Genomic DNA, 19034 nt, shown 5'->3' on the forward strand with positions numbered 1-19034 from the left:
CCACGGGGCCTGGTGCCCTCGGGCCCAGGCTCACCTTTCCTCGTCTCACTGAGCCAAACCGGCCCCCACTAAGCCGCTCCCCTCAGACACTGCTCCCGCTCGCCCTCATTGTACGAGGACGGTGACCAGTCCGGTTGCCTGCAGCTGATTTACGTTCCAGCGAAGGTGTCTCGGTCCGGGCCCGGCCATGTCCCTGCGCCACGTGCTTCCTGCTGTCACAGTGGGGCCGAGGGGCTGCGCCCGGGGCCACCGGCGCCAGCCCCGCCGGGCTTCGAGTCCGCTCCGCCCCCCAGCCCTCCAGCGCTCTGGCGCCTCGGAGCCTTCGTAAGGCCGCGGGGACAGCGTTTTCCATGGCGATGCAGAAAGGGAAGCGCAGTTTTCCTACGAAGAAAGCTCGGCGCCCCGCCGCGCACAGGGACCCGAGGTCCGCCCGCGCATGCGCCGCGCCCGCCCCGCCCCGGTTGGCACCGCCTCCGCCGCGCCGGGCGCGGGTACGAGCGGCCGTCCGAGCAGCCGCGCCCTCCGCCATGAACCTGCACCAGGTGCTGACGGGCGCCGTCAACCCCGGCGACAGCTGCTTCTCCGTGGGCAGCCTGCGCGACCAGCCCTTCACGGTGAGCGCGCCCGCCGCGGCCCCGGCGCTTCCACGGGGCCCGCGCTGCCCGCAGCGGCTGCGCCAGGCCCGGGCGCGGGGCTCGCCCCGGGGGCGCGTCCGGAGGGGCCGCACCGTCCGGGACTGGGGCCGGGGCCGGGGGTAGCTGCCCGGGCAGGGGCACGGCGAGGGCGCGGAGCCGCAGAGCTCGCCGCGCTGTGCGGGGCGGGCACGGGGCCGCGATAAGGGATTACATAAACGCGGGACCCGCGGCGCTCGCTGGAAGGGCTTCAGCGCTGGCTGGGGGTCAGGGGAGGGGGTGTACACCCTCCCTGGGCATGGTGTGGCAGGTCTTGGAATGCCTACCCTGGTGTTATGGTTCTCAGACCATGTCTGAACTCCCTCTCGATGTTTGTGCTTAGAGTGGGAAGAAAACACTTAGCAGTGCGTGGTAAGTCCAAATGCTTTATTGGTGCGTGTTTTCTTCCCTTTCACTTTTGTTTTGTAAACACTCTTTGTTGCTGTGTTCTTCTTCCCTCCCTCCGTGTGGGCCGAAGGAGAATGAAATAAGATGCAGCAGTTTGTCAAGTCACCACCTTTGAGGTTTTTTAACCTTACCTTTTATGGCTGCGCTCATCTTCATTACGGTGTGATTTTCACTTTGATAGGGGAATGATAGCTACAAATCCAAGATTTAAGAAACTCACGGCTTGCTTTCCTGTGTAGAGTGTGCCCTAAAATCATCTGGCTACTTGTGGCTTCGCTCTCGGGCCGCGGAGCTGCTGCCCCGGGGTTGGCCTGACATTGCAGGTTCCGCTGTCCGCAGCCTTTCCCGGCGATGTGCTTGCTTCCAATAAGTAGATCCTATAAATAAGGTCATTTCTTAAACTACAGCAGTTGGGACTTTACGTTCCAATTGTGCCAAACTTTCTGGTTTTACATATCCCGAAATTTCATTAAAGAGCTACCAAAGGTGGTGGGAAACCGTTTGGTAAGAGATAGGGAGGTTTACTTTGCAGCAAAGTAAAAGTAAACTTTCAAAGTATGTTCTCATAAATTTCCCACTGTGGTGTCATTCTTTTTTTGAGGGAAATAATTCAAATCATCACTGGACATTTTCTACCTGCTACATGGCAACTTATCAAAAGTTTTGGAGTTCCCCAGTGGATAAGGAGAGTAGGAATGACTTCTTGAGGAGAAAAGAAAGGCTCGGGAAGTACAATTTTCAGTATCTGTTACTGTCCTTTTTTTTTTTTTACAAAAAAGTGTTTTCACGTTAATTTAGTAACAATATTTCCTTGACATAAGTGTTGTCCCATATTGTTTGCTATAGCTGTATTCTTCTGCCTTTGTCCTTTTCACCAGGAGGTTATGAATGGATTACTTTTCCTCAGATGTAAAACTTCTAACAGAAATATTTGCAGTGCTGTTGTTGTTACTTATTCTATAATGCCATCTATTTTAAGTTAATGAGATTGCTCAAAAGGATTAAGAAGTGAAAGATACTTAGACTAATTTTGCCATTTTTGGAGAGAAATTATGGATTCAACTGTTAAAAAAAGTCTAAGAAAAAATTCACAGTTGTTCTTCCATGTCTGAAATGATATAAACATTAGTTAGTATAAATAGTCCTGAGTTGTATTTTAGAAACAAAAAAAAGAATCCTAGCATGTCTAACTTCTATGGTTCGTGTTAGATTGCTGTGCTTCCAGTTTTTATGTCTGAGGACTCATAAGAGTTGATATTTCAGGGTTTTGTACTGTACAGGTGGGGCAAGTTATCCTTGTCCAAGTGGAGAACTTGGTCTGTAATATTTTATTTTTTTAATATACAGTATGCTTCAGAATATTTTCTGTTGCACACCACTGAATATTTGAAGTGAAATAGTTTAAGATATTACAGTTTTAAGATAAAAATATCAGATTCTTTTCTTAAACTCTGACAAGTTGGAAGCAAAGCAAGGAAAAAAATGCCTGAACCTGCTGAATTGTATGCACCTTTTTGAATATGTGCAGTTGTGTTTTAGGAAGGTGTTTGAGATGTTTGTTCTAAGGGTGTACAGATATGTTGTTCTGACCTTGTTTTTTTAGGATGTGGAATGTGAGCTTCCTTGAAAAGAACACTTGGTAGAGTTTTTAGCCCTTATTTTATTTATAAATAGAAAAAGACACAATCATCAGGCTGTCATAAGAACGATGCTTGTTTTTTGTCCACAGAGAGCAGGCAGTAGTGACACATGACACACTAAGTGATCAAGACCTTGGCCTTCAGATGTCAGAATTTAAGTTTATTCTTTATGTCCTCCTCCTGAAATTGAAATTGTTTTATTGTCCATGGTGGAAGACATTCTTTGTTTGTGCATGTCAGATCTGAAATACTTGAGTAAAAGTTTAAAAAGTTCATGAAATTCATCAAGTAGCATTTCTCTGAACTATATATTACTGTATATAAGTTATTGGGTAAGCAGCACTGACACAACTTTTGTGATTGGTTTGGCATTTTTACTTACTCAGTTTTGATTCTGTGCTCTTTTTTTTTTTTAATTTTTGTCTTTTCCAAGTAGCAGAAGATGGCAGGGGGAAGAATCACTGTGAGCAATAGGAACTTTGTAAGTGCAAGTCCCAAGACAGATAGTGAAAGTCACAAAAGAGCAGTTGTTTATAGGGGTAACAATTTTGAAAGAAAGATTAATTATATGGATTATTTCAATGGAACCAAAATATTTTATTGACAGATTTCCCCTCTTCTGTGTGATTAAATTGATTCTGGGCTTGAGACTTGCTTTGTACAATTAATAAAACTATGAACTTAATATTTGAATTTGAAAAGCACTTGAAAAGTTGGGGGTTTTTTTTGACTGCTTTGTCAAGACCAAGTCAAGATAGGCTGGTAAAGACTGAGTTTTCCAGATACAAAGAGTTCTCATTTTGCAAACTTTTTTGTTAAACAAAAGCAGATTCTGTGACTCAATGAAACAGTTACTTACCTGTCTGGAAAATACTTTATATTTGGAACTCTGCAGATATCCATATTCCAGAAAATTAAGTGACAGATCATGAGTAAATCAAGAAATGGCGCTGTTTACACTTACTTCTGGGTTGTGATTTAGTAAAGGGAAGTAAACCTATTTGAGACTGTTGGTTTTGTTTTTTTTTTTTAAATAGTGTTCCAGTTAGGCTACCCTGAACTTAAGAAAGTTATTGTCTTCTGACCTGAATTCATCTTAAGGAAAAAAAAAGGGGGGGGGGATATTCTAAAATTTCTAAACACTTCAGTGAAAAGTGGAGTTTCAGTGAGACGTGATTCAATTGCATGGCCAGTCAATCTGCTACTTGTATATACTAAAATATACTTACAGTTTTGATAGCTTAGAAAGTTGGGTTTGCTTTCCAAGCATGATGAAAGAGTAATTCTTAAAATTTAGTTAAGCATCTTAAGAAAAGGATTTATTCATTTTTTAAAAATAAGATTTTAAAATGGAACACTTAGACTAGTGTACGTTTTGATGCAAAAATGGGATGAAGAGAGACCATACCAGAACAGAATGGAATGGAAAGGAATAGAATAGAATAATTCACGGTGGCTATGCTTTTTGATTTTGACCAAGGAGTGCAAAGGACAAAAATACAGCTGTTATTGAAGTATTGCCTGGTTTGTAGATTTATTTGCCTTTCATTTTTTACTTGACTTCTACTGAGTTCTGTATTATTTTTATAATCTGTATGTTCATCCCATGTGTAGTTGCATGTGTTTACATATATATTACTTTATAAATATGTATGTGTGCACACACATACTGCTGCATTCACTCATGGATAATGACAGGGAATTAGGTGCACGTGTGCCCTTGCTGTAAGAGATGTAGGTTAAATAAAGCTTGTACAAGTTGTGCAAGGTAATGTGTTAGTTCTGATGTAGCTGTAGCAGAAAGTGTAGCAAATATTTGTGTGTCAGTACAGAAATATATCAAGAAGGTTGAGTGCAAGGGAAATAATTGCTTTAGAGGTGCTGTGCTATTTAAGAGGTCAAGGCCCTTGCTCGTTTGCTTTCCTTCTGTTGAGAGTAATTTCCCAGTACCAGGCTTGGATTTTGAGCTGTGCATATCAGGCTTTCACTTTAAAAAGGAACCGGAATAGTTCATATAATTGTCTATTCTATTTTCTGTTAAAACTCCATTCTTTTAAAGCAGTGTTATTCTCAAAAATCTGGTAATCTTTAAAGAAATACTAATTTGGAAATAAGAGCTGGCATCGTATTAAAGGAATGGGTAGAATTTGTATGAAAACCCAGTACTGCAATGCAAAATCACTTTTTTTTTTCACAGGACTGAATCACTTTTCACTCCCTAATTTCAGGCTTGTTTTACTCAGTCAGCAGCAAGTGAGATCCATGGTCATGCAGCTTGGACTAGTTCTAGCTTGTTTATTTGTGTAACAGAAGAACAAAGTTTTGTTTAATAAACATTCCAAGAACATGATAATATCACGTTATCTGCTTGTCTCACTGTGCAAAGGCAACTTTCTTGTAAATGTTCTAGGGCATTCTTAAGGTGAAAGGCTTTTATCGTTTACCAGCATAGAGACTCTGCTTGCTTCAAATGTTATCTTGAGGTTTTAATATTATTATGATTTTTCAGAGTTTTTTTTTAGGAATTCTTTCCTTGTTCCAACTGTGTGGCAGCTTTTTTTGTCCGACCTCTGCCACCCAAGAGACAAATAAGGTAGTCAAGAGTATGTATATAAAAAATTCTTACACTCTAAAATTACTTATTGTCTTGTGCATAATAGAAGACTAGAATTACCTCTTTTCTCAGTTTCCATAGCTTATCAAAAAGCTTGTGTCAAAATGGAAAGGGGTGCTGTGAGCTTGTGTGGATGTCTTGCTGTAACAATTAGATACAGTCATTGGTAGGCAGAATTAATTTTTGTTACCTCAGAGAGGCTGTTGGATTATGGAAAGTATTGCTTAGCCCTGAACACAGTCTTCCAGTATATAGGAAATGAAAATACACCATACAATTTTCTACAGTGAAAAAGAAAACCTTAAGTGTAAAATTAGTGCAGCAGTTAAGTTTGTGAACTTGGTTTAGAGAACATGCCCTTACGGGATATTGCTGCTCGGAAACCTCATTCCAAGCTGCAGTCTGGGGTCCAGCGAGGGTGTAAGAGGATCTGACATCTCTGCACAGGTACTAATGGACGAGTTGCAGGGTAAGACAGCAAAGACCCAAAGGAAGGACCCCTTAGGAGAAGGGCCCTGCTAAAGTGTCTAGTCAGTGTGAGCTGTAACGGGAGCAGTAGAAAACAGTAGAAAAGGGACCCTGTTGCAGTTTCATTTGCCAGACATCTTAGTCACCTTATTCAGATGCTTTTCTTTGCTGCAGTATGGGACTTCCTTATCCTCTGCATCCTTTACCTTTTGTCTTCCAAATTGTGGTTCTCCTGCAGGCGAATATTAACTAAATGTCAAAAATAACCTCCAAGGAATCACCCTTCTGCTTGACTGCAGTTGTATTTGGAAGCTCATTGGAAAGGCCCTTTTTTCTCCCTTTCTACCTCTCTGGTAACAAATCAGCTCTACAAACTTAGGAGTTAGTCAATGATTCTGCAGCCTGTTGGACATGGGGAAGCCAGTGTGACCAAGTATGATCTAATCCATCTGAAGAGACTGATGTCTGAAGTGATTTTCCCCTCCCCTGACATGCCATGAATATAAATTTTTAGATAATATGGAGAAATATCAGAACATAAGGGTGAGCGACTATATTTTTCTTACAAAAATAAGATTTTGAAAGGGCACTCCTCTCACCCCCACCTTCTTACAAGTGTACTTATAACTGTTAAAACTGAGAACTCCTAGAATGAGAATATACTCCCCAACTTTTCTTCTGGAAGTTCATCCCCAATTTGACACACTTTTTTATTTTTAAACATACAGCATATGAAGTTGGGTGAGAAATTATTATGAAACTTAAAATAATAGCCATGTTTAAACATGAAGTAGAGAGGAGGAGCTATAGCTCTTGGCTTGTATTCATAAAAGGAACACTTTCAGGCAATGGCAAGTCTAGGATGCCTCTTGCATATATCTTTAAGCTGCTTTTGTACATCACACCCCAATTTAGCAGGAGCTAGCCTGGATTCTGAGTTTTGGACAGCACAATATAAGAAAGTTATAAACCTGTAAGAGTCCAAAGGAGGGCTGCGAAGATGGTGAAGGGCCTTGGGGGGAAGCTGTGTGAGGCTGAGAGCAGTTGGTCTGTTCAACCTGGAGAAGAGACTGAGGAGAGACCTCATTGCAGTTACAACTCCCTTGTGAGGGGAAGAAGCTGGGCAGGCACTGATTTTTTCTCTGTGGTGAACACTGACAGCACCTGAGGGAATGGCCTTAAGTTGTGTCAGAGGAGCTTTAGGTTGGATATTAGGAAAAGGTTTTTCACCCATAGAGTGGCTGGGCACTGGAAGAGGCTCCCCAGGGAAGTGGTCACAGCACTGATGCTGTCTGAGTACAAGAGGTGTTTGGACAACACTGTCAGGCATATGGTGTGACTCTTGGTGAGGGTCCTGTGCAAGGCCAGGAGCTGGACTTTGATGATCCTTGTGGGTCCCTTCCAACTCAGGATATTCTGTCATACTGTTTTAAGTCCTTGTTCCTGATACACTGATGAATATACCAGTTCCTCAAGACTCAAGTGTACAGTGTTTGATAGTCATCTTACCATTCTTTCGGTGCAAAATGCCAAGTGTGCTCAGGACTTTTTTGAATGCTAAAACTGATTGAGTTCTTGATCCCCTTGAAATGGTTAGTTTATGAATTTCAGGGTCACTGCTAGTGATGTGTGTTTATTACGTGGGTAGTTCTTGCTCAATATGATGACAAAGGCACTGAGTGCACCCTCTTCCAATTTGCAGATGTCACCAAATTGAATGGTGCTGTTGACACACCTGAAGATGAGATGCCATCCAGAGGGATGTGACGAGTTTGAGGAGTGGGCTCATGGGGATCTCATGTGGTTTAACAAGACTGAGTAGAAAGTGCTGCACCTGGGTTGGGCAGCCCACAGTATGAATACAAGCTTAGGGATGAACAGGTCGAGAGCAGCACTGCTGAGAAGGACCTGGGTATGCTAGTGAAGGAAAAGATGGACATGAGCTAACAATGTGCACTTGCAGCTCAGAAAGCCAATTGTATCCTGGGCTGCACCAAAAGGAGTGTGGCCAGCAGATACTGCCCCTCTCCCCTGCCCTTGTGACATCCTACCTGGAATGCAGCATCTGGCTCTGGGGTCCCCAGCATGAAAAGGAGGTTGACCTGTTGGAGCAAGTCCAGAGGAGGGACACCAATATGACTACAGGGATGGATCACTTCTCCTATGAGGAAAGGGAAAAAGAATTGTGATTCTTCAGCTTCAGAGTGACCTCATTGAGAGTGACTTTCCTGAAGGAAGCATACAAGAAAGATGGAGAGAGGCTGTTTGCAAGGACATGTAGTGACATGGTAAGGGGAAATGGCTTCAAACTAAAATAGGTTTAGATTAGGTATTAAGAAGAAATTCTTTACTGTGAGGTGGTGAGGCACTAGGACAGGTTGTCCAGAGAAGCTGTGGGTGCCCCATCCCTAGAAGTACTTTGAATATTGTTAGATGAGGCTTTGAGCAGCCTGGTGTAGTGAAAGATATTCCTGTCCAGGGCAGGGTGGTTGTAACTAGATGATCTTTAGGGTTCCTTCCAATTCAAGCTGCTCCGTTTCCATTCTGTGGTTGTGGTGATGTGACATTGTGATTTCAGGCTTGTCTGTGAAGTTAAGAAGTGGAGAGATCAGATGGGAGAAGTAAAGTAAGTCTATGAAGTGCTGATGAGGCCTAGAGGAGCATACAGAAGACCAAGTGAGCTTCATACACTCTCTGACACTTCAGTCTTCTACACACATTTTTAATAGAGCCATGTCTATGTTTCTATGTCATGTCTTTACAGTGAAGCACTTTTGTTTCCTTGTGTTTGTTTTCCTTAAAATTTCCTCCATAGAGAATATTAAATGCATCAAAATGGCTTTGGGAAAATCTGTATATATCATAATTCTGAAAAACCTTTTTCTGGTGAGCTGTGGACCTAACTAGTGAGTCACCATGCAAGGTGGTTTTTAACCGAAGGCAAAATTTGTTCTGTGATAAACAGGTCCAACGTTCATGCCATCACAATATCAAAATAATCACTTTAACTTTTGAACAAAAGTTACTAGTCAGTCTCTCCTTATGAAATGAGTTTTCAGTTAGACTATTTTGGAAACCACAGTTTGGTATGTCAATTTGTAATAAATGTTACTCCTCTGAGAGGAGGAATTGTGCTGATTGAACTTCTTGAAGCTGAAGAGGGGACAGGACAGAAAAGAGCTCAAAACCCTGACCAATAATAAGCGATCATAAATAAATGGTTATATTCAGCCTGCAGAATTACAGACAGCATTTTCAATTATCAGGTTATTTTATGTTGTTCTGCTGGTTGCAAAGTGATAGCTGAGTATTGACCGAGGGTAGTTATCCTGGGCTTCTGGGTAAGATTGCTTTGTGAAGCATCACTGCACCCTTTGTGGGGAAAAATGTCTTTGAACTCAAATCTCCATACTTTTATTTATTTTAATGTTTATAATGGTATTATAGTATAGGTCAGTCTTGGTAAAAGTACTTGTTAAACAACTGAAAACATGATCATCAGATTTCAGATTTTTAAATCTACTATCCAGTTTTTCTGCTTTTTTCAAGTCACCAGTTTTTATTTAACATACTGTAAGTTAGTAGGGTTGGTTGTGATGATTGTAATCATTTTTGACAGTACATGGAAATGTTACATCTCCAGTTTTTGTGAGACTGCTCCCGAATCTTCTAGCCAATTAAAAACGGTGGTTTTGAGCCTTTTATCGTTCTCTTGTTCTCTTAACAGAATATTGTTGTTTGTGCCCTTAATTTTGTTGCTATCTTTCTGAGTAACTTTTTAATTGATGTGCATTCCTTTTTCCTTGGACTTTCATCTGCGTTCCTATGCTAATTGGATGGTTCTACTCCCTGTTGCTTTCACAAGTTTCTCCAGTGTTTAGTATTTCTCTCCATTTTAATCTGTACTCAGTTTCTAATAAAACTTCCAAGACAGGAAGAAATTTTGACTCAGACATAGCAATACTCAGTGAACTGGCTCTGTGTTAGATATATATTTTACTTAGAGGCAATATAAATGTAAGAGAAAATGAAATTGATGCAAGTAACAGGAGACTCAACAAGTCTAAGTGCACAGTTTTGCTTTTGTATAACCAAGCTTCATTTTGCTACCCTTTTAATTTTTTCATGTACTAAGTTCCCTAGTAAATACTTCCTACCATTTTAGCTCCTCAATTCTATTCCCCCTTTCAAAAATTAAAAAAACCCCCTTATTAAATCTCTGTCTTCAGTGTAAGAAATATATTACTTTTCACTACTTTGCAAGAACTTTCTTTCATGCTTTTTCCTTTTTTTCTAGATTTTTTTAAACTCCCATCTTTTTTTTGGCCTCTTCTGTCTGGAATCACTGTTTTCTTGTTATGCAAATATTACAATCCACTTCTAAGCATGGAAAAAAAGGAACTTACCACTACTGTTGCTTGATTTTAAATTGTAGACATCTATATGATCTCTGTAAATACTTTTGTACTTCTGACTATATCGTGTTTCACTTGGATAGAATACAGGGATATCCACTACTCATATGCTGTAAGTAGCTAAAGCTTTATTTTTGTTTCTTTTTTTTTTATTTTAGGCATATGCATCAGGATGTGATATTGTGGTATTGGGGACTGACTTTGAAAGGTTACAGATAATCCCTGGAGCAAAACATGGAAACATTCAAGTAGGATGTGTGGACTGTTCAATGCAACAAGGGAAGGTATGTAGAGCACTATTTCTAGTAATGTTCTAGCTATATCATGTTAAGCACCTTCTCAGGAGGGTGGATACTTGCAAGTTAAGGCAAATACACTACAGTAAAACGGCTGGTTGCTTTCTGTCTTGTCATAAGGAGCACAGGGAATGTGAAATAGGTCTGAGACTGTAGGAGACATGTGGGACTGCAGGGAAGGAATTTCACTGTAAGATGACTAAGTTGGAAGCAAAGGTAATTTATTCACTATGGCTTTGCACTAATGGGCATGTCATTGACATGCTTTGACATGTTAGTGGCTGTCAGCAGACGAGTGCTTCCACAACAGTCTTGTTCTGATCATCCAGAAAAATGAGATTTTCTACCTCTTTGTCTTTAAGCCTGTCCTAGGGAGGAGATAACACTGGCTTTTTTTCACATTACTCCAAGCCTTATGAGCTCATGAGAGCTTTGGTTGGATTCTGCTGTCCATCTTGAGACAAGACCTCTGATGGAAACCAGTTTATGTTTACATGTGAAGTCTACGCTGCACAGTCCCCATCCACTCCCTGTTTCGGCATTTTGGCATTTAGTGATGAACTCCTGCAATGGTACTGAAGGAACGCAAATGAAAAGGAGGAAGATATTCTCTGTCTCTCTGGTTCCTCATAGCCTTAAAGTCTTGCCTGGGTTTCTCCACTGGCTTCTGTTAACTAGGAATTTGTTTTTGAGTTCACTGGGCATATTTTAAGAGCAGGTGGAATACACATGAAGATCACACATCACAGTTAATCATATAAAATATTTCTGTAAATTTGCAAGGTCGTCTTGGCTGCATAATGCCACTTCTGTCTGTATTTAAAGGATAAACTGTCCTTGAATTTTGAATTAACATCTGTGAATGTATATCATACTGTAAGGCTTACTGAGCTTCAGAATTTTTTTTGTTTTCTGCAAGTCTGTCTTGTTTGCTGTCAGCAAACTGGATGTATTTGTTAAGTGCTGAAATACTAAGCAGTGAATTGCTGGGAATCTGCTTATTGACCTGACTGATCGATGCATTTCCAGTGCACTGTTGTAAGGATCGAATTTCCTCTTGCACCTCCTTCACCAGTATCAACACACCAGCTTTTCTGCAGTTAACTGAACAAATTGTTAGACAATTCCGGTGCTCTTAGTTTGTCTTCATCAGAGGAGTACTCCACTGTTGGTTCTCTGGACTCACTTCAACATGTCTGTGCCTTCCTGGTGCTCAGACACGGGATGTGACACTCTGGGTGGTGTCTCAGTAGAGTGAAGAGAATCACCTCCCTCGCTCCCCTGACCACTTTCTTTGGTTGCAGCCAGGAGACAATTGGTGTTCTGGGCTGCAAACGCATGTTGCCACCTCATGTCCAATTTTTTGTCCACCAGTATTCCCCAGTCCATTTCACAGGGCTGCACTCAATCAATTAATTTCCCTTGTCTATATGATAGTCAGTATTGACTGAGCGAGGTTGCAGGGCCTTGGTCATTGATCTAGATGAGGTTCACATGGGCTCATCCTTAAATCTGTCATGATCCCTATGGGTGGCATCCCTTCCCTCCCTCCAGCACATGAACTGCACCATCCAGCTCAGTGTCACCTGCAAGCTTGCTGAGGGTGCACCTGCCCTGCTGTCCATGCCATCAGAATAAGTGTAGTGTCCTACAACTTCGTAAGGCTTCCCTGCACCTCTTGTTTCTAACAGCACAGCTTGGGACTAGCATAGACCTTTGTTTGGTGTCTGGGTAATTATGGTGGTAATTTGGGAAATTCTTCAACATGCTGATTGTCATTATTCCTTTTGTGGACATGCTGCTCAGTGAGGATGAGGCTAAGTGGCCCCATGTGAAAAGTTTCGGGGGCAGCAGCTGCTCTGGAATGTTTAGCATTTTGGAATGCTAATGTTAGTTTGTCTTAAAGAATCACTAAATAATACAATTTGGAAAAATGTGGAATGGGATTATTAGAGAATAAAAAGAATAAGTGAGGTAGTTAAAGAGAATTAGACATGGCAAATAATAGTCTGAGATGGAAAATGCCTGAAGAAACTTTTTCCTTGCAAATGTGACAAAATTATTCTTGGCGTTTTTGGGTCAGGCTGATGTTTAGGTTGTTAGTGTGATAGAAATTTATTTAACTATCTGCTCTTTTAATGCAGAGGGTTTCTCTTGAAGCTATAGATTTTGGAATTTGTATGGATCTGTACATTTGTAGAGATCAGGTACATCTGTAAATAATGAGTTTAGACTTTTTTTTCCAAAAGCTTTTCTGCTTGATACTGGAATCAAAATGCATCTTACAAAGTGACTCAAACTTTGTTTATGATTGTTGAAGGAAAACCATGAATACTGTCTAAGTCTGAATTTTACAGAAATAGGAAATTGAAGCATATTGTACCTGCAGATGTTCTCCTTTTAAAAACAAGCATCACTTCAGAATGATGTATACAGACTCCTTAATTTTTGTAAATCTGTGTTTCACGTGGTTTTAGACAACGTTTCCTTGTGGCAGCTCTCTCAGCCGCTCTGCCTGAGGTCTTTAACATACGTCTGGCTTGTTGTGGCTCTTTCTAACAGGTATTTTACACTTTTTTTATGTAGGTGTTTTGGTTTGAATACTTTGGCAAAATGCCAAGTATAAACCAAAGGGACAAAGGCTCCCTTCTTCCCTGCCCCACCACGAAAAGGGGGAAGGAAAAAAACCTCAGAGATTTAAACTGGTTATATATATATTTATACAGAAAAGAGAAAATTAAAAGAACACACACCTACACAAGTTAGATATAACAAACAATTCTTTACCTCCCACCGAACACAGATCCTATCACTCTGCATCCATAACGCACCCCAAAAGACACCCAGCAAGGAACAGAGAGAATAAAAATAAAATGTTTACTTCCCCAAACTACAACAAAATGCAAAGTAGCGGCAGGCACAGCCAAGGCCCAGCACAGCACCACAGCAGCAGCACAGCCTCTCAGGACTGCAGCCATGATGGGAACTGAGATTAAGCCCCTCCTACACCTGCTTTTAGACTTGATTTGTTGTCAAAGTGATACGAAATATCTCTTTGGTTGCCTAAGTCAGGTGATGCTTGTCCCCTCTGATCTATGTCAGACTGGGCCTGCTAAACTGAGGCCTAGGTAAAACTAAAGCCAAAACTACCACAGTAGGTGTCTTAATATCTTAATTTTGCCTCAATGCAAGTTTGGGGTGGCTTAGAACCGGGGATGAAGAAAGACTTTCATATACCAGTTAAAACTGGTCATATTGCAACTTTTTTGGAAGTATTTTATGTTAGCCCTTAGTAGTACTTCTATTTGCAGTTTTTCTGCATTGGGTGTGTTGTTTGTGCAATTCAGATCTTTGGAATTAACTGTTTTAAAGGTGGCATGTTCTGATCCTTGGAAAGTGCACAAAAGTACCCTGAACCAATGTGGGTTTCGTGCCTGAGAAAGTGAACTCTACAGATTCCTCTGAGTGTTTACCTAATCTAATATGGAAAGAATATTGCTAATAATCTGATTTTTAAAAAAAAAATCTCAAGTCTACCTATACTCTCAATAGCTCATCACAATTAATGAATAAAGATTGTATTTCTGTTATTGACAACTTTCTTCCTGATTTTTGCTAGATGTTATTTTTTTATTATTAAATGGAAATACACATGTGAGCTAAAAATTTGTGTACAAGGAAGGTTAAAATCAACTATTTGCATTTTAGTTTTTTTCAATAGCTTGTTTCTTCTGTGTGTGTTTATATACAAATAAATTGCTTTAGATTGCAGCTTCTTACGGGAAGGTGATTTGCATCTTTGAGCCGGTTAGCCTCTTGAAGCAGAACAGCAGTCATCATAATGTGAGTATTTCATCACTCCTTAATTTGTTTGAGCAGTTACAAAGCCTGTCTTATTTTTTGGGTTTGCTTTGAAGTTGAAGATTTTTTTGATGTCTTCATTTATTGCTAGAATAAAATTGAGACATAAGATGGTTCTTGGGAAGTGAAAATGATGGGATAAGCACAGAGGCCTGTTACTTGAAACAGTTTTAATAAAGATACTTCTACTATAATGCTTCATATTACTTAGTTATGTAACCCTACAACTCATAGCCAAAATATTCCAGAACCCAAAAAGACCTACGTAACCCAATTCTGCTGATAGTGTGACTGTTACAGTAGGAATTCCTTTTTGAACCATCCTGTGTCACCTTTGTTTTGATGTGTTTTACAGTTGTTACTTTTAACTTTTGCTTATGAAACTGCATGCTTTTGACCACATCTCTAATAGTTTCAAAAATCAGAGGCTTTTTTAGAGTATCTGACTGAATGCTTATATTTTAGTGTAGAATGGTAAGAACTTACAATACTTACTTTCTTGAGTAGTGTAGTGATTAACATCCAGAATCTTAACTTCTGAATCTTAATATGATTTATAGCAAGTTATTTAACCATGCTTCTTACATGGAGAGTGAGTAATACTCCTATAGTTAGAAACATTAGATTCTAATTAAAGTGAGTTTGATTATGTGAGAACTTTGACTTGCAATTGTTCTAGGAGTGTTTGCCTTCCTCTTCATGGGTTTGGTCTCTCCATTTGTATTATGTGCTGGTTTAAAGGTGAACCAGCAGGGGAAATGAACTCACCACGAGAGAGATTATAAGTCAGACTTAAAATTTAATAATAATATTACAATAGCAACACTGACACACAAGGGAAATTGCTTTCAACTCACAAAACCCCAGCAGTATAACCCAGTGTCCTGGGGCACAAACCCAAGGGGGTTTGTTTGCCCTTGTGCTGAGACCCCTGTGGTTCCCCCAAGTCCAGAGCAAAAGGAAAAGAAAAACCTGTTGGTGCAGGCGAGGGCTGTGGTCTGGGCGAGAGCGGGGATCTCCTCCTGTCAAGGTCCTGCTGCTGCTCTGGATCCGACGAGAGGTTCCCGAGGTCTTCTTACCCACCCCTTATGTACCCTCAGGGAGCTCTCAGTCCCTCCCCCTGGGCGGGGACTCACACAATGGGTGATTAACTCTGGGAGCCAGGGGGTGTTGAGCTGTTGATGGCCCATTAGCAGCTCCGCCCCCCTCAGGCTGGGTGTGAAGTGATAATGGCTCCCTGGGCAGCTGCTGCTAATGGCCCATTGACCTTGGGGAATGACTAGAGGGGGTAGAATACACAGCTTTGATCACCCCCACACAGGGTTAGCTGGTCCCTCCTGCTGAACTAGGACATTATCCACCCCTTATTCTACTCCATCTAGTCATTCCCAAATTAATCCCCTTTTTACCTATACTTATATATACATATATATGTGATGAAACATTACAAACTCTTCTCGCTCAAAATTAGGTCCCCTTGTGGTACACATCGTGTTTCTCCATCTTTTTGCATTACCCACCAAGTGCAACCAGGTCCTTGAGCAAAGACAATCCCTCGGATGGGTTTGCCTTTGTTTGAGGTGGGACTAACCCAAACAGTCTTTCCTAACATACCTCTCATATGGACCACAGGGACTTTATCTCCATCTACAGTATTCAAGAGTTCTGATTGGGCAGGGCCAGCTCGATTGATGGAGCCCCGGGTGTTGACCAAGCAGGTGGCCTTTGCCAAATGCAGCTCCCAGTGTTTGAAAGTTCCCCCACCCAACGCCTTCAAGGTTGTTTCAGCAGTCCATTACATCGCTCAACTTTCCCGGCAGCTGGAGCATGGTAGGGGATATGATACACCCACTCAATGCCGTGCTCTCTGGCCCAGGTGTCTATGAGGCTGTTCTTGAAGTGGGTGCCGTTGTCAGACTCTATTCTCTCTGGGGTGCCGTGTCTCCACAGGACTTGTTTCTCAAGGCCCAGGATGGTATTCCGGGCAGTGGCGTGAGATACGGGGTATGTCTCCAGCCATCCAGTGGTTGCCTCTACCATGGTCAGCACGTAGCACTTGCCTTGGCGTGTTTGGGGAAGTGTGATGTAGTCAACTTGCCAGGCTTCCCCATACCTGTATTTTGACCACTGTCCACCATACCATAGAGGCTTCACCCGCTTGGCCTGCTTGATGGCAGCACATGTGTCACAGTCATGGATAACCTGTGAGACACTGTCCATGGTTAGATCCACCCCTCGGTCACGAGCCCATCTGTATGTCGCATCTCTGCCCTGATGACCAGAGGCATCATGGGCCCATCGGGCTAGAAACAATTCACCTTTATGCTGCCAATCCAGATCTACCTGAGAAACTTCGATCCTGGCAGCTCGATCCACCTGCTCGTTGTTACGATGCTCCTCATTAGCCCGGCTCTTGGGTACATGAGCATCTACATGACGGACCTTCACACTCAGCTTCTCTACCCGGGCAGCGATGTCCTGCCACATCTCAGCCGCCCAGATGGGTTTCCCTTTGCGCTGCCAGCCGGCCTTTCTCCAACGCTCCAGCCATCCCCACAGAGCATTGGCCACCATCCACGAGTCAGTGTAAAGGTAGAGTCTTGGCCACTTCTCTCGTTCGGCGATATCCAAAGCCAGCTGAACAGCTTTCAGCTCTGCAACCTGACTTGATCCACCTTGTCCTTCAGTCGCTTCTGCAACTCGACGTGTAGGACTCCATACAGCTGCTTTCCATTTCCGGCTTGTCCCTACAATGCGGCAAGAGCCAGCTGTGAAGAGAGCATATCGCTTCTCCTCTTCTGGTAGCTGGTTATATGGTGGGGCCTCCTCAGCTCGTGTCACCTGCTCCTCTTCTTCTTCAGAGGACAATCCAAAACTCTCACCTTCCGGCCAGTTAGTGATGATTTCCAAAATCCCAGGGCGATTAGGATTCCCTATCCGGGTTCGCTGCGTGATCAGAGCGATCCACTTACTCCGTGTGGCATCAGTGGCATGATGGGTAGAAGGAGCTTTTCCTTTGAACATCCAGCCCAACACTGGTAGTCGGGGTGCCAGGATGAGCTGTGCCTCAGTGCCAATCACTTCTGAGGCGGCTCGAACTCCTTCATAAGCTGCCAGGATCTCTTTCTCAGTTGGGGTGTAGCTGGCCTCAGATCCTTTGTATCCCCGACTCCAGAATCCCAGCGGTCGTCCTCGAGTCTCCTCAGGTACTTTCTGCCAGAGGCTCCAGGATGGGCCATTCTCCCCGGCTGCAGTGTAGAACACATTCTTCACATCCTGTCCTGTCCTGACTGGCCCAAGGGCTACTGCATGGGTAATCTCCTGTTTAATCTGCTCAAAGGCTTGTTGTTGTTCAGGGCCCCACTGGAAATCATTTTTCTTCCGTGTCACAGGGTAGAGAGGGCTTACAATCTGACTGTACTCAGGGATATGCATCCTCCAAAAGCCCACGGCACCTAGGAAAGCCTGAGTTTCCTTCTTGCTGGTCGGTGGGGACATAGCTGCTATTTTGTTGATCACCTCTGTTGGAATCTGGCAACGCCCGTCTTGCCACTTCACTCCTAGGAACTGAATTTCCTGAGCAGGTCCCTTGACCTTACTTCGTTTAATGGCAAAAACAGCTCTTAGGAGAATCTGGATTATCTTCTTTCCTTTCTCAAAAACTTCCCCTGCTGTGTTCCCCCATACAATGATGTCATCGATGTACTGTAGATGTTCTGGAGCCTCACCCTTTTCCAATGCAGTCTGGATCAGTCCATGGCAAATGGTGGGACTGTGTTTCCACCCCTGGGGCAGTCGATTCCAGGTGTACTGCACTCCCTTCCAGGTGAAACCAAACTGCGGCCTGCACTCTGCTGCCAACGGAATGGAGAAAAAGGCATTGGCAATGTCGATGGTGGCATACCACTTGGCTGCCTTGGACTCCAGCTCATACTGAAGCTCCAGCATGTCCGGCACAGCGGCACTCAGGGAGGGTGTGACCTCATTGAGGCCACGGTAATCCACCGTCAGCCTCCACTCTCCACTGGACTTTCGTACTGGCCATATGGGGCTATTAAAGGGTGAGTGAGTCTTGCTGACCACCCCTTGGCTCTCCAGCTCACGAATCATCTTGTGTTTGGGGGTCACAGAGTCTCGGTCAGTGTGGTATTGCCGACGGTGCACTGTGGCTGTGGCCAGCGGTACCAATTGTTCTTCAACTTTCAGCAGTCCCACAGCAGAAGGGTCCTCTGAGAGGCCAGGCAAGGTGCTCAGCTGTCTGATTTCCTCTGTCTCCACAGCAGCTATGCCAAAGGCCCAACGCAGTCCCTTTGGGTCTTTGAAATATCCATTCCTCAGGTAGTCTATGCCGAGGATACACGGGGCTTCTGGACCAGTCACAATGGGGTGTCTATGCCATTCCTTCCCAGTCAAGCTGACTTCAGCTTCCAGTACAGTCAGCTGTTGGGATCCCTGTTACCCCAGAAAAAGAGATGGATTCTGCCCTGAGGTATCCTGATGGCATCAATGTGCCTTGTGCACCAGTGTCCACTAAAGCTTTGTATTTCTGTGGGTCTGATGAGCCAGGCCACCGAATCCACACAGTCCAATAAACCCGATTGTCCCTCTCCTCTACCTGGCTAGAGGCAGGGCCCCCCTAGTTCTGGTCATGGTATTCACTG

The 19034-nt window shown here is 43.0% G+C and overlaps 1 protein-coding gene across 4 annotated transcripts in view; it reads left to right on the top strand.

Annotated features, from left to right (window-relative positions):
- Positions 1-485: 485 nt before the first annotated feature.
- DMXL1 (Dmx like 1) overlaps positions 486-19034 on the top strand; it is an 86613-nt gene continuing 68064 nt past the window's right edge. For all 4 annotated transcript variants that reach the window (XM_071581262.1, XM_071581263.1, XM_071581264.1 and 1 more), the window contains exons 1-3: positions 486-614; positions 10375-10500; positions 14278-14355. In XM_071581262.1, coding sequence (XP_071437363.1) covers positions 528-614; positions 10375-10500; positions 14278-14355 — 291 coding nt within the window. In that variant the 5' untranslated portion in view covers positions 486-527. The remainder of the gene's footprint in view (positions 615-10374; positions 10501-14277; positions 14356-19034) is intronic.

This window comes from Pithys albifrons, chromosome Z, assembly GCF_047495875.1.
Source record: "Pithys albifrons albifrons isolate INPA30051 chromosome Z, PitAlb_v1, whole genome shotgun sequence".
Classification (NCBI taxonomy): Eukaryota; Metazoa; Chordata; class Aves; order Passeriformes; family Thamnophilidae; genus Pithys; species Pithys albifrons.